At 40.7% G+C, this 13024-nt stretch overlaps 1 protein-coding gene across 4 annotated transcripts in view; it reads right to left on the bottom strand.

The window, feature by feature from the left end:
• Positions 1-12797, bottom strand: part of AKAP10 (A-kinase anchoring protein 10) — a 77312-nt gene extending 64515 nt beyond the window's left edge. For all 4 annotated transcript variants that reach the window (XR_006742523.1, XM_036451918.1, XM_036451917.1 and 1 more), the window contains exons 1-2: positions 12531-12797; positions 1720-1767 (exon numbers count right to left, since the gene is read on the bottom strand). Coding sequence is in view for 3 of the 4 variants with exons in the window: in XM_036451918.1 (XP_036307811.1) it covers positions 1720-1767; positions 12531-12618 (136 nt within the window). In the remaining variant the exon portion in view is untranslated. The remainder of the gene's footprint in view (positions 1-1719; positions 1768-12530) is intronic.
• Positions 12798-13024: the final 227 nt, after the last annotated feature.

The raw sequence follows: 13024 nt of genomic DNA on the forward strand, positions 1-13024 counted from the left end.
AACCTACCGTGTTTCTCCGAAAATAAGACATACTCCGAAAATAAGACCTACTTACATGTTTCCTTCTGAGTGAAATATAAGGCATTCCCCCAAAATAAGGCCTCCCTCCTAGGCTAACCATGAGAGATTTGGTCCACTGATTTTGAAAGAAATGGAATCACAAGAAATTCACCAGGAAATTCAGGAATTGGATTGTTATGATGATGTTCCAGAAAATGATTGTCATTGAATAAATGAGTAAATTCTTATAAAAAAAAAAAAAAAAAGAATAAATGAGTAAATTCTTGATACTGTAGGATTCACAGTTTGTCTGGTTTGTGTTGACAACTACCACACTGTATACAGGCAATAAATTTCCTTTATTTTCATTTAACAATAAATGTGTACCGTATTCTTCTTCATGGGAAAATAAGACATCCCCTGAAAATAAGACCTAGCGCATCTTTGGGAGCAAAAATTAATATAAGATACTGTCTTATTTTCGGGGAAACAGGGAATTACTCCTCGAGATGTATTTATAGAATAAAGCAGATAAAAACATGAATGTTCACACCTGTTACCAGATAGCTATATTTATCAATTATTCAATAAGAGTTGAGAGAATTATGCAATGAGGCTGTCTTTAAATTATCTTTTAAATTATGTCAGGAATGCTAAGCACAGATTATATATAGTCATAAATAGATACAAGCATGGAACTTTGTTTTAGCCTGGTACAAATGTAGAAGTTAGGTAAGCCAACCCTTTTAACCTGCAAATGAGAATCTAAAGGAAGTTACATGACTCCCAAAGTTATACTGTTAGTGTGTACAAGACTAATATGCCTGAGCCATCACAATCTCTCCTTCCTACTACAATCAAATCTAGTCGTCACAAGCCTCTGCTTGCTAAGGGCTTTTAGCCTCCATCAATGCCAATCAAATTAGAGGGCAGTCACTAACATGGAATTCAAATGGCTTTAAATAATCAAAAATAACCAGGAAAATATCTTACAAATCTCTTGTTATTATTAACCTCTGGCAAATTGAGCATATGGAGTTAATACTCAATGCTAGTCACACAACAAATAAACAATTGAAAAAAAAATCTAAATAAGTGGCAACCCACAGATTTTATGTAAATAAATTCTATGTATAAAATTTATGTGTAATGGCTATAGAAATAATTTCCATTTTAATTTTCTTATTATAATCTTTGTACATTGAAAGAATTAAATCAGTCAAAACTACAGAAAAGAGTATAACCTAAGAATGTCTTATAAACAGGGATAATATACGGATTCTAATAAAGTACTCAGAATAAGTTTAAGTTAAGGCCATTCATCCAAGTAATGAAGTGAAAACTGTTACCATCCACACTGGTGGACAAACAGAAAACCAAGGAGTGCTTTCACTCAGTTAAGAGCATTTTTTACTTTTTGCCTTTTTAAAATAAAATAAACTAATCACTTTTAGGGAACACTCAAATGTGTGATTAAAGGAAGGCACTGATTCACTGTAATCACTAGAAGAGCCAACAGATGCTTAGTGAAAACCTATTTATTATATGGTAGGTGTTGGGGTATATAAAAGTTAAACAGGAAAATAAATCAATCACAAATAATTCTTAAAAAGGGCAGAAATGATGAATGGCAAATGAAGGGAGAGAGGAACAGGACTGAAGAACTCATGAATGCAAAGCACATCCCTTTTTAATGCAATGGAATATTGCTGAACTCACCTTTAACTGACTTGGCATCTGAAGTCTTATCTTGTTCTTTGCCTTTCACTAAAAGAAAAAAGAGCTTCATGACCAACCTTTACAATAAAAAAGACACATTCTATACACTGTCAAAATTAGATGAGCTTTATTATAACAGACAAGTATTCAAAATTCTACATGGAGGGACTAATTGCTTGGGGTCAGGGGACAAGGAGTAGGGCACACATCAGGGGAGAGTCTCTTTGGACAGCATTCAGTCAAGGACACTGAGTATGCTATGGAGAGACAATGTCAGAATACGTGAGCCCAACTTCCGACTCTGCCGCCTATTAGCCATGTGATCATGGAAAAGTACTTGGGGAGATCCAAGATGGCTGCGCCTGGATCAGGGGACGTGAATATTAAAATATTAAAATATTTCCTCTAATTCCCTTTTAATGTGCAAGAATTTCATGTAATGGGCCACTAGTTGTTTATAACATAGTTTACTGACTATTTTAAACTCACTGTTGAGACCTACTGCTCAGAAGAAAATGCTCCTTTCAATTTATTTCAGTAAACCCTCAATTTTTTGGACCTCAATTCAACGAACTTCAATTTAATGGATAAAATTTCTGGTCCATAAGTCATATTTGAAAATTAATGTTAATTTTAAAATGTTTTCAACTAAAATTTGCTTAGAATTAAATCAACAGGTTTTGTTATTAATTCACTGTAATTTTAAATAAATTTTAGCAAATAGGCCTTATGTTAGAAAAAACACTGTACTTTCACTGCCATAAATAAATATTACATATCTACAACTATAATCTACATATTTAAATCCTTGATTTTCTTTTATGTTCATTGGCTATTCAGGTTTCTCTTTTATGGACTGCTTATTCATGTTGTCTTTTATTATTTGTAGAATCCTATACATATCCGGGATATGAATCTTTTGTTGTTTGCAATGCAAATACCTTATGTATATTTTATTGTATGAGTTTTTTATTTTAACGTCAAATTTACATTATGTGGAATAAATTTCCCTGCCCTATTTTTTGAAATATCCTTTCCTGCCCCAAATCAGACCCCCCACCCCCAATTTTCTTCTATATGACTTCAAGTTCTGCTTTTTCAAATTCTGGCTCTTATCTACTTGGTATTTATTTCTGTGTATTAAGGACTGGCAAACTATTTAGCATATGGGCCAAATCCATCCCACTGCCAGTTATTTTTTAATATATACTGTATTTTTATTGATTTCAGAGAGGGATAGTGAGAGATAGAAACATCAATGATGAGAGAGAATCAATGACTGGCTGCCTCCTGCATGCCCCCTAGTGGGGATCGAGCCCTCAACCTGGGCATGTGCCCTTGGCCAGAATCAAACCCAGGACTCTTCAGTCCACAGGACACTCTATCCACCCAGCCAAACTGGCTAGGGAGCCACTACCAGTTAAAAAAAAAAAAAGTTTTATTTTAGCACAGCCATATTCATTTGTTTATACACTGTCTATGGCTACAAGGATAGAGGAGAGTGCTACAGTGACCATATGGCCTGCAAAGCCTAAAATATTTACTATCTGTCCTTTTACATAAAAGTTTGTTGAACCCTGAATGTACATAATAAGAGATGGGGAATCTTATTCATTTATTATTTATTTATTTTGCCAGAGTAATAACATTTAGTCCCCAGTGAATAGGAACTTTTTATTTACCAAGTTCCCATGTATACACAATCTGTTTCTGGGCATTCAGCTCTACTGTCTTAATTACTAAACTATATAATAAGCCTCTGGCAGGGCCAAGTCCGCTACCTTATTCTTTTTTAAAATACATATATATTTTATTGATTTTTTACAAAGAGGAAGGGAGAGAGAAAGAAAGTTAGAAACATCGATGAGAGAGTCATCGATCAGCTGCCTCTTGCACATCCCCTACTGAGGATGTACCCACAACCAAGGTAATGCCCTCGACCGGAATCGAACCCGGGACCCTTCAGTCCGCAGGCTGATGCTCTATCCACTGAGCCAAACCTGTTTTGGCTACCTTATTCTTTTTCGAAACTATCTTCAATATTAATATATGATCAACTTCTTATCCTAAACTCCCAATGGAATTTCTTTTTTAAACAGCACTAACTTAATGATTAAGTTGTGAGAGTTCATATCTTTCTGGTATTAAATCTTTTTATCTGCCGAAACCAGTTTGGCTCAGTGGATAGAGCGTCAGCCTGTGGACTGAAGGGTCCCAGATTTGATTCCGGTCAAGGGCATGTACCTTGGTTGCAGGCACATTCCCAGTAGGGGATGTGCAAGAGGCAGCTGATCGATGTTTCTCTCTCATCAATGTTTCTGACTCTCTATCCCACTTCCTTCCTCTCTGTATAAAATCAATAAAATATATATTTTTAAAATATCTTTTTATCCACGAGCATAGTATACCCCCTCATTTATTTGATTCTCCTTTTATGTACAACTAGAGGCCCAATGCATGAAATTCATGCATGGGGAGGGGTGTGTGTCCCTCAGCCTGGCCTGCACGCTCTCCAAACTGGAACTCCTTGGGGGATATCTGACTGCCAGTTTAGGCCCAATCCCACAACCAGCAGTCAGACATGCTTCTCGCAACCTGGGACCTCTGGCTCCTAACCACTTGCCTGCCAGCCTGTCGGATTGCCCCTAACCACCTCTGCCTCGGCCCCTCACCTGGGGCCAAGGCTTTTCTCCTCTGGCCAGTTACAGGCGCTAGGACCAGAGGTGGGCGGCTTCACCCAGGACACAGCCACAGGAGCCCTGGACTGGGGGCAGATGGCTTCGCCTAGGCTCAGCTTTCTCAGGAAGGACATCCAGAAGATGTCAAGTCTAATTAGCATATTACCCTTTTATTAATATAGATTCTGTTTTATAAATTCCTTAAAATTTTAAGTCTTTTGTTTTAACTAGAATGTAGGGAGATATAATTGAGCTTTATTGTGTTTAAAACATATTTTTATTGATTTCAGAGTAGAAGGGAGAGGGAGAGAGAGAAATATCAATGAGAGAGAATCACAGATTGACTGCCTCTTGCACACACCACACTGGGGATTGAGCCTGCTAGTGCCCTGACCAGGACTCGAACCATCACCTCTTGGTTCATAGGTCCACGCTCAACCTGAGCCAAGCTGGCCAATCACGATTGATTTTTAAATACTTGGATATTTTTAAAACCCAGCCAAGCTCTTTTTTTGAGTTCTAATGGTATGCAATTTTCTTAAATATCTATGTATACAATCATATTATCCCAAAATAATGGCTCTTTTGTTCTCCTCCCCTTCCAAACTTAATTTTTCCTTCTTTTTTCATGTATGTGCCATTGTAAAGCTTACACTAACTTTCATTTTTTAAAAATATAGTTACTGATTTCAAAGAAAGGAAAGGGGGAGAGAGAAACATCAATGATCAATGATGAGAGAGAATCCTAGATCAGCTACCTCCTGCAAGCCCCTACTGGGGATGGGGCCCATGACGGGCATGTGTCCTGACTGGGAATTGAATCATGACCTCTTGGTTCATAGGTTAATGTTCAACTACTGAGCCAAACCAGCTAGGCTAGCTATCTTTTCTTTTTCTTCTTCTTCTTCTTGTTTTTTTATTTTTTTATTTTTTTTTATTGATTTTTCACAGAGAGGAAGAGAGAGGAAGAGTTAGAAACATCGATGAGAGAGAATCATCGATCAGCTGCCTCTTGCACACCCCTCACTGGGGATGTGCCCACAACCAAGGTACATGCCCTTGACTGGAATCAAACCTAGGACCTTTGAGTCCGCAGGCTGAAGCTCTATCCACTGAGTCAAACCGGTTTCGGCTAAGCTAGCTTTCTTTTTGTTTGTATCTGTGATGGTATTTTCCTATCCTTTTACTTTTAACCATCCTATGATCTTTTTTATATTTAAACTAGTGGCCTAGTGCACAAAATTTGTTCGGGGAGAGAAGGATGTCCCTCAGCCTGGCCTGCACCTCTCCAATCTGGGACTCCTAAGGGGATGTCTGACTGCCAGCAGTAGGTAATCCCTGTTGCAATCCAGGACCATTAGCTCCTAACTGTTCTCCTGCCTGCCTGCCTGATCGCCCCTAACCACTCTGCCTGCCAGCCTGCTTGCTCCCAACTGTCCCACTGCTGGCCTGCTTGCTCCCAACTGTTCCCCTCCCCCACTGAACTGATCATCCCCAACTACCCCCCTGCTAGCCTGCATGCCCCAACTTCCACCTTCTGCTGGCCTGCTGGCCCCAACTGTGCCCCGTCCCCCCCTGCAGGCTGGCTTCCTGTCGGCCTGCTCACCCCCAATTGCCCCACCACCAGTCTTACTCCCAACTGCCCCCCAGTTGACCTGCTGGCCTACTTGCCTCCAATTACCTCCTCTGCCAACCTGATCACCACCAACTGTCCCACCGCTGGTTTTGATGTCCAGAAGATGTCAAGTCTAATTAGCATATTACCCTTTTATTAGTATAGACAGTACATAGCAGGAATCCAATCCATATTTTTACTGTCTGGGTTAGTCCATTTCTATTTATTTCTAAAATACAGCATTCCTAAAATTCTAACTCTGACTATGAATTTGTTGATTTCTCTTGGTAACTCCCTTATATTTTGCTTTATATATTTTGAGACTGACATTACGTGCAAACTAGTTCGAAATTTTATCTTCCTAATACCCTGTTCATTTTATACTGTAGCGACTTTTTTTTAAAATATATTTTATTGATTTTTTTACAGAGAGGAAGAAAGAGGGATAGAGAATCAGAAATATTGATAAGAGAGAATCATCGATCAGCTGCCTCTTGCACACCCCCCACTGGGGTTGTGCCCGCAACCAAGGTACATGCCCTTGACTGGAATCGAACCCGGGACCTTTCAGTACACACGCGGACGCTCTATCCATTGAGCCAAACCGGTTTCGGCTGTAGTGACCTTTTTGCCCTAACAAAAAAAATTTTTGCTTTGCTTTGAAATATTTCATCTGTGACACAAACTTTTTTCTGGTGAACGTTTGTCTAGTGCTGTGGTCAGCAAATTGCAGTTCGAGAACCACATGTGGCTCTTTAGCCCCTTGGGTGTGGCTCTTCCACAAAATACCACGGCCTGGGCGAGTCTATTTTGAAGAAGTGGCGTTAGAAGAAGTTTAAAAAATTTGGCTCTCAAAAGAAATTTCAATCGTTGTATTGTTGATATTTGGCTCTGTTGCCTAATGAGTTGGCCTAGTGAACTTAGCCATTTATTTTAAATTTAAATTTCATTATGCCCTTAATGGCTTAATGGATGCATTTCAATATCATCAAAACTGAGTCTTTATCTTTATCTTACATAGACTTTTACTATATATTTAGCCATATGGATTTTAGTCTATTTAATTTTATTGTGATTACTGATCCATTTAGGTTTATTTCTGCCACCTTATTTTGTACTATTGACTAAGTTTTTTCTTACCTGCATATTTCTTTTCATTATGAAACATTTAAAACTATTAAAAAAAAAAAAGACCTTAATATGAGGCATATTCCAATTTATCAAATCTTAACATTGTCAGATTTGTTTCAGAAGGACTTTTAAAAGAAATAAAACACTGCAGGTGCAACTGTTACATCGCCCTGATTTCATTAAAGCTCTCCCAAGAGAAACAATTTCATAAATTGAATATTTATTGTTTCTGCTGCATTTTTACTCTTTAAGACATTTATGTATCTATGAACAATACAGAGTACTGCTTGAGATTTTTAAACTCATACAAGTGGTAGTACTGACTGACATTTCCAGCAGCAGTGGATTCTAGCCAATCTTGGTATAGTCAAGTTTTAATCCCAACTTCATAGGTCTTCTCACTCATGTAAGCTACACCCTCTCTTCCATATCAACCTCTCCCTCTCTAATGAGTCATTCCTATCAGCATACTCTGGTATACTTATCTTAAAAATACTAAAACAAAAAACACTCAATCCAATATCCCCTTCTGCCTGCAAAGTTTCTTGAAAAGGTGTTCTTAATTACTTCTACTTTCCTCACTTCACATTCTTCCCTCAATCCATTCCACTGACACCACTCTTATATAAGTCATTGATTACTTACACATTATCAAATTGAGTAGATAGTTCTATTTATCTTGGCCTTGCAGGTAACATTCCACACAATACTTTCTCCTTTTTGAAATATTATCTATTAGGTATAGTAATAATTAATGTCGTTTTCTAATATTTAAATCGAATTTATTTAAACAATACAACAAAATTTAATCTGTTTTCTACTACTTGTGCCCAACGCTCAGGAAGCATTTTAATCACTCTGTTGTAAAATTCTTGTGATTTTGATGCAAAAAATTCGGTCAATGCATTTTTGAGGCATTCTTCATTATTAAATTTTTTTCCAAGAAGAAAGTTTTGCAAAGAACGAAACAAATGGTAATCGGAAGGGGCAATATCAGGAGAATATGCAGGTTGAGGGAGAACTTCCCATTCCAACTGGCGCAGTTTTTCAGCAGTGATTCTTGCAGTATGCAGTCGTGCGTTATCGTGGTGAAGAATTACGCCCTTCCGATTAATCAGCGCGGGTTCTTTTTCTCTTAAAGCTTGGGCTAACCTTTCCAATTGGGCACTATACACTGCACTTGTAATGGTTTGGTTAGATGGTAAAAGTTCATAATGAAGAATTCCTTTAAAATTCCACCAAACACACAACATCACTTTTTTCGCATGCAAGTCAGGTTTTGGCGTGGGCTGCGGAGCCTCATTTTTGTCCAACCATTGAGGCCGCCTTTTCAAATTAACATACAGCACCCATTTTTCATCTCCGGTAACAATTTGCTCTAAAAACGGCAAACGGTTTTGACGAGAGAGGAGCGAACTGCAAATTGTGACTCTTTGATTACGGTTGTTGTCGGTCAACTCATGAGGAACCCATTTTCCAAACTTTTGGGCTTTGCCAAGTGCACGCAGTTGATTGGAAATTGTTTTTTGTGAACAATTTGAAGTTGTTGCAAGCTCTTGTTGGGTAATTTGAGGATTTTGCACCAAAAGAGCTTGAAGAGCTTCTTGATCAAAATTGGACACAAGGCCTCGACCACTCTTGTCATCTAACGAAAAATTTCCCTCGCGAAATTTCTCAAACCAATGCTGGCATTTTCTGGCGCTAACTGCATCTTGACCAAGAGCACTACAGGTGTTTTTTGCAGCCTCACTTGCTTTTCTTCCTAATTGGAACTCGTAAAGCATGCAGTGCCGAATATGCTCTTCATCCGCCATCTTCTTAGCCCTAGTTTTGCAACAAAAACCAAACCAAACACAAACTTTTTCAAGCAAAACTTGTTAATTGCACTTCACACGTTCTGTAGATACCACGTGTTTGAAGGTTATGTCAATACAAGTCAACGCCAAGCAAGATTTTAAACGAATGTTGGAAAACGACATTAATTATTACTAGACCCGACACGTAGCCCTTAGGTGGTCATATATAGTTCCATGTCTTTATCATTTATGCACAGTACTTCTAAATCCACATCTAGACCTTGAGTTCTAACCTCCTTCCAGAACTACAGACTTGTACATCAAAAGCTTCTGTGACATATGCTTATGGATGGCTCAAAGTTATGGCAAGCTCTCAACAGCCAAAAGAGAATTTCTGATTCCTTTTACCCCAAACTCTGATCCCAAAACTTTCCTAGTTTTTCTTCTCTCACTTATTAAAGTGACTGCCCTCTTCTCCAAGTTCTCTGTTCCTTGAACACAAGGAATTCGTTCCTGCCTCAGGACATTTGCACTACAGTTAGTTCTCTCTAGCTAGAATGTGGTTTCTTTTAATCTTAAAAAGGCTGCTCTCTCCTCATTCAGATTTTAGTTAAATACCATTTGTTTCTTTAATGTAAACTGTTATTCCAGATCTGCTCCCAAATCAGTTTAAATTCACTGCATAACACTTATTGCTAACTGATATTTTTTATTCACTTATCAACAAATATTTACTAAATTCCTAACTATATTCCAGGCACTGACCTAGACATATCAATAGATACAGTCATAAAAAAAAAAAGTCAGCTTTCATTCTAATATAATGCATAGTAAAGCAGATGGTGATAAATGCTATAGAGGAAAAATAAAGTAAGGCAAGGGGATGGGAGTGCAGGGGCCAGTGACCGCAATGTTAAGTAGGATGGCCAAAGAGAGTTTTCCTAAGATGACAACTGCTCAAAAACCTGAGAGAGATGAGGAAGCAAAACAGGTATGTATCTGTGAGAAGTTGTTTCCAGCAGAGAAAACAGGTGCAAAGGCACTGGCACTGGGATGGGAATACACTTGACAAGGAGGGCAATATAAATGGAGAGTGATGGAGGAGAGCAGGAGATGATCCTAACAAGGAAATTGGACCTAAATTATGGAAGACACTAGAGCGGTGGTCCTCAACTTTCTAATACTGTGACCCACAGGTTGAGAACCGCTAGCAGGCTCGCCTAAGACTATCGGAAAACAGATATTTACATTACGATTCATAACAGTAGCAAAGTTACAGTTACGAAGTAGCAACGAAAATAATTTTATGGTTGGGAGTCGCAACAACATGAACTGTATTAAAGGGTCATTAGAAAGGTTGAGAACCACTTCACTAGAGGAATCTGAACAGATATTTTGAAAATATACCACAGGGGTCAAGAATGAAAGAAACCAAATTGTAAGCAAAATAATGCTGCTTCCTCAATTTTCATAAAACCAGCTTCCTCTTGACATCTAAACTGATACTGGAATGGCATCCTCTCAGAGGACTTCCTTAACCACCCAACCTAAATAGAGATGACTGTTTAGACGAGAGTGGTGAGGAGTGGTTGAATTTGGGTATGTTCTGGGGTAGACCTAACAGATTTGCTAATAAATTTAGATAGAGGAGTGAAAGAGAGGTCTAAAATGTACTAAAGTTTAGCCTGAGCAATGAAAAGGCCAGAAATGACATTTATTGAAATGAGAAAAGCAAATGAACAGGTTTAGAAGAACTATAAATTGGAGTTAAATTTTAGATAATATTATAATTTAAAGATGTATCTATTATATCTGTATCAACAGTAATAACTAACAATAATCTACTAATTAAATATCTATTATGCATTGGTATAAAGTGGACTGACAACAAATTAGGCTAGTCTGAATTCGTAGAGGTGTAAATTTGGGAATCATCAGCATATGGGTATTATTTAAAAATGGTATTTAAAGACTGGATGAGAGTCCCAAATAAATAAGACCATCTCAGCGTCACATTCAGTCTCCAAAATATATCTAGAATAATCTTTTTAAAACATAAAATAAGATCAAGTCACTTCTCTTTAAAATTTTAAAAATAATATTGTCTCTGCACTTGGAATAAAACGTAAATATGGCACACAAAGCTCTGACTCATCTACATCTCTGAGCCTGAGCCACATGGCCTTTCTTTACGTTCTTGAAGGACTCCAAATTTTCTTCCTCCCGACCTTGGAACATGCTTTTCTATGCCTGGAATGCTATTCCCTGACCTCTACATGCGATCTCCTGCTGATCCCTCAGCTCTAAATTTCAAGGTCACCTGTGGAGGCCTTTCTCTAACACCCTACCTAAATGCTTCTTTAGTCAAGTTACCACTTTCAAAACACTATCCTCAACTGAGAGAGAGACTTACTGTCTACTCCAGCAGACAGAAAGTTCCATGGGTGCAGGGACTCTGTCTTGCTCAGTGCTCTATACTGAGGGCCTAGCACAGTGCCTGGCAAACAGTAAACATTCCTAAGTATTTGCTGACTATAGAGACAACAGTCCATCGTCAAAACGCAATTTGTCTCACTATACATAGAATGCTCCCCACACCCCTCTAAATAAATGACAAAAACAACCAACCACTTCAAAACCATCACACAGCCCTAGCTGGGTTGGCTCAGTGGATAAAGCATGGATGGGCCTAGGGACTGAAGGGTCCCAGGGTTCGATTTCGGGTTGTTGGTTTGATCCCCGGAAGGGGGCGTGCAGGAGGCAGCCGATCAATGATTCTCATCACTGATGTTTCTCTCTCCCTCTCCCTTCCTCTCTGAAATCAATAAAAATTTAAAACAACAAAAAACCACACACCTGTCAAACTAATTACAGCTATTAACGACAAGGTACCTTACTTCCTTGTACCACTTTATTGTTTCATTTATTCAGCACTGTTTTCATTCATTCACCAAACTTTGTATGTACTTAAAAGGAATTCTTTAATTCATAGTCATAGTTGAATAAAGCTGTTGGGGAACAACTAATTACCAGTTGACAGACAAGTTACACACTTGCTGTCAGGTGAACCGAAGTCCCTGACTTGTGAACCGAAGTCCCTGACTTGGTTGAGGGTTTTTTCCAAAACCAGTTTTCATCTGGGACATTATCTCTGAAGCAGCAAGAATTTATACAAGAACCACTGTCATCCCAAACTGGAAAGAAGCACTAGTTGAAAAAATATTATGTGTTGCTTTTAGGCAAAAAGCTCGCAGTATTCTGGAAAGTCGGAGACTTCCGCAACAAGGTACCAGAGGAATTTCCTTTTTCTTGACCCACAGTGTACATACACTCCAGGACGCACAGCACCGGACGAGCGATTCTCACGCGAACAGTCATTAACTTGTCTGCGTTTCCGCAAACAATTCCGGACCAGCGGGCGCTTTCCCAGTGACCCCCCGCGAGGAGGCCGCCTTCCCCGCCCGCAGCCCGGGAGCAGAGCGCGGCACGCACCGGCGTCTGCGCGGAGGCCCGAGGCCTCGCTTGCCCGCAGAAGGCCAGGGGACCCACCGCCCACCGCCGCCCGGTTCTTCGCCCGCGCCCCTCAGCTACCTTTCCGCCGGAAGAAGGACATGGCGGGGCCAGGGTCAGGGCGGAGGGCGCGGGGGGACTGTCGCGGGGACGGCCCAGCTCCCTTCATTCAGCAATCGGCCCTGACTTCCGGCCCGCAGCGGCCGTCGCACTAGCCCGAAAAGAGACCCTTCCTCCAGGCGTGGGCTCCGCCGCCTCCTCGCGACGCCCAGGTACCTCCTACCGCCATATTATCAACTAGCCGCCGGCCGGAGTTCCGGTCCTTCCCCGCGCGAGGCTTCACGGGAGGCCCCGCGCGCCGGCCCCGCCCCGCGCGCCGGCCCCGCCCCGCGCGCCGGCCCCGCCCCGCGCGCCGGCCCCGCCCCGCGCGCCGGCCCCGCCCCGCGCGCCGGCCCCGCCCCGCGCGCCGGCCCCGCCCCGCGCGCCGGCCCCGCCCCGCGCGCCGGCCCCGCCCCGCGCGCCGGCCCCGCCCCGCGCGCCGGCCCCGCCCCGCGCGCCGGCCCCGCCCCGCCCCG

Source organism: Pipistrellus kuhlii, unplaced genomic scaffold (genome assembly GCF_014108245.1).
Source record: "Pipistrellus kuhlii isolate mPipKuh1 unplaced genomic scaffold, mPipKuh1.p scaffold_m20_p_23, whole genome shotgun sequence".
Lineage (NCBI taxonomy): Eukaryota > Metazoa > Chordata > Mammalia > Chiroptera > Vespertilionidae > Pipistrellus > Pipistrellus kuhlii.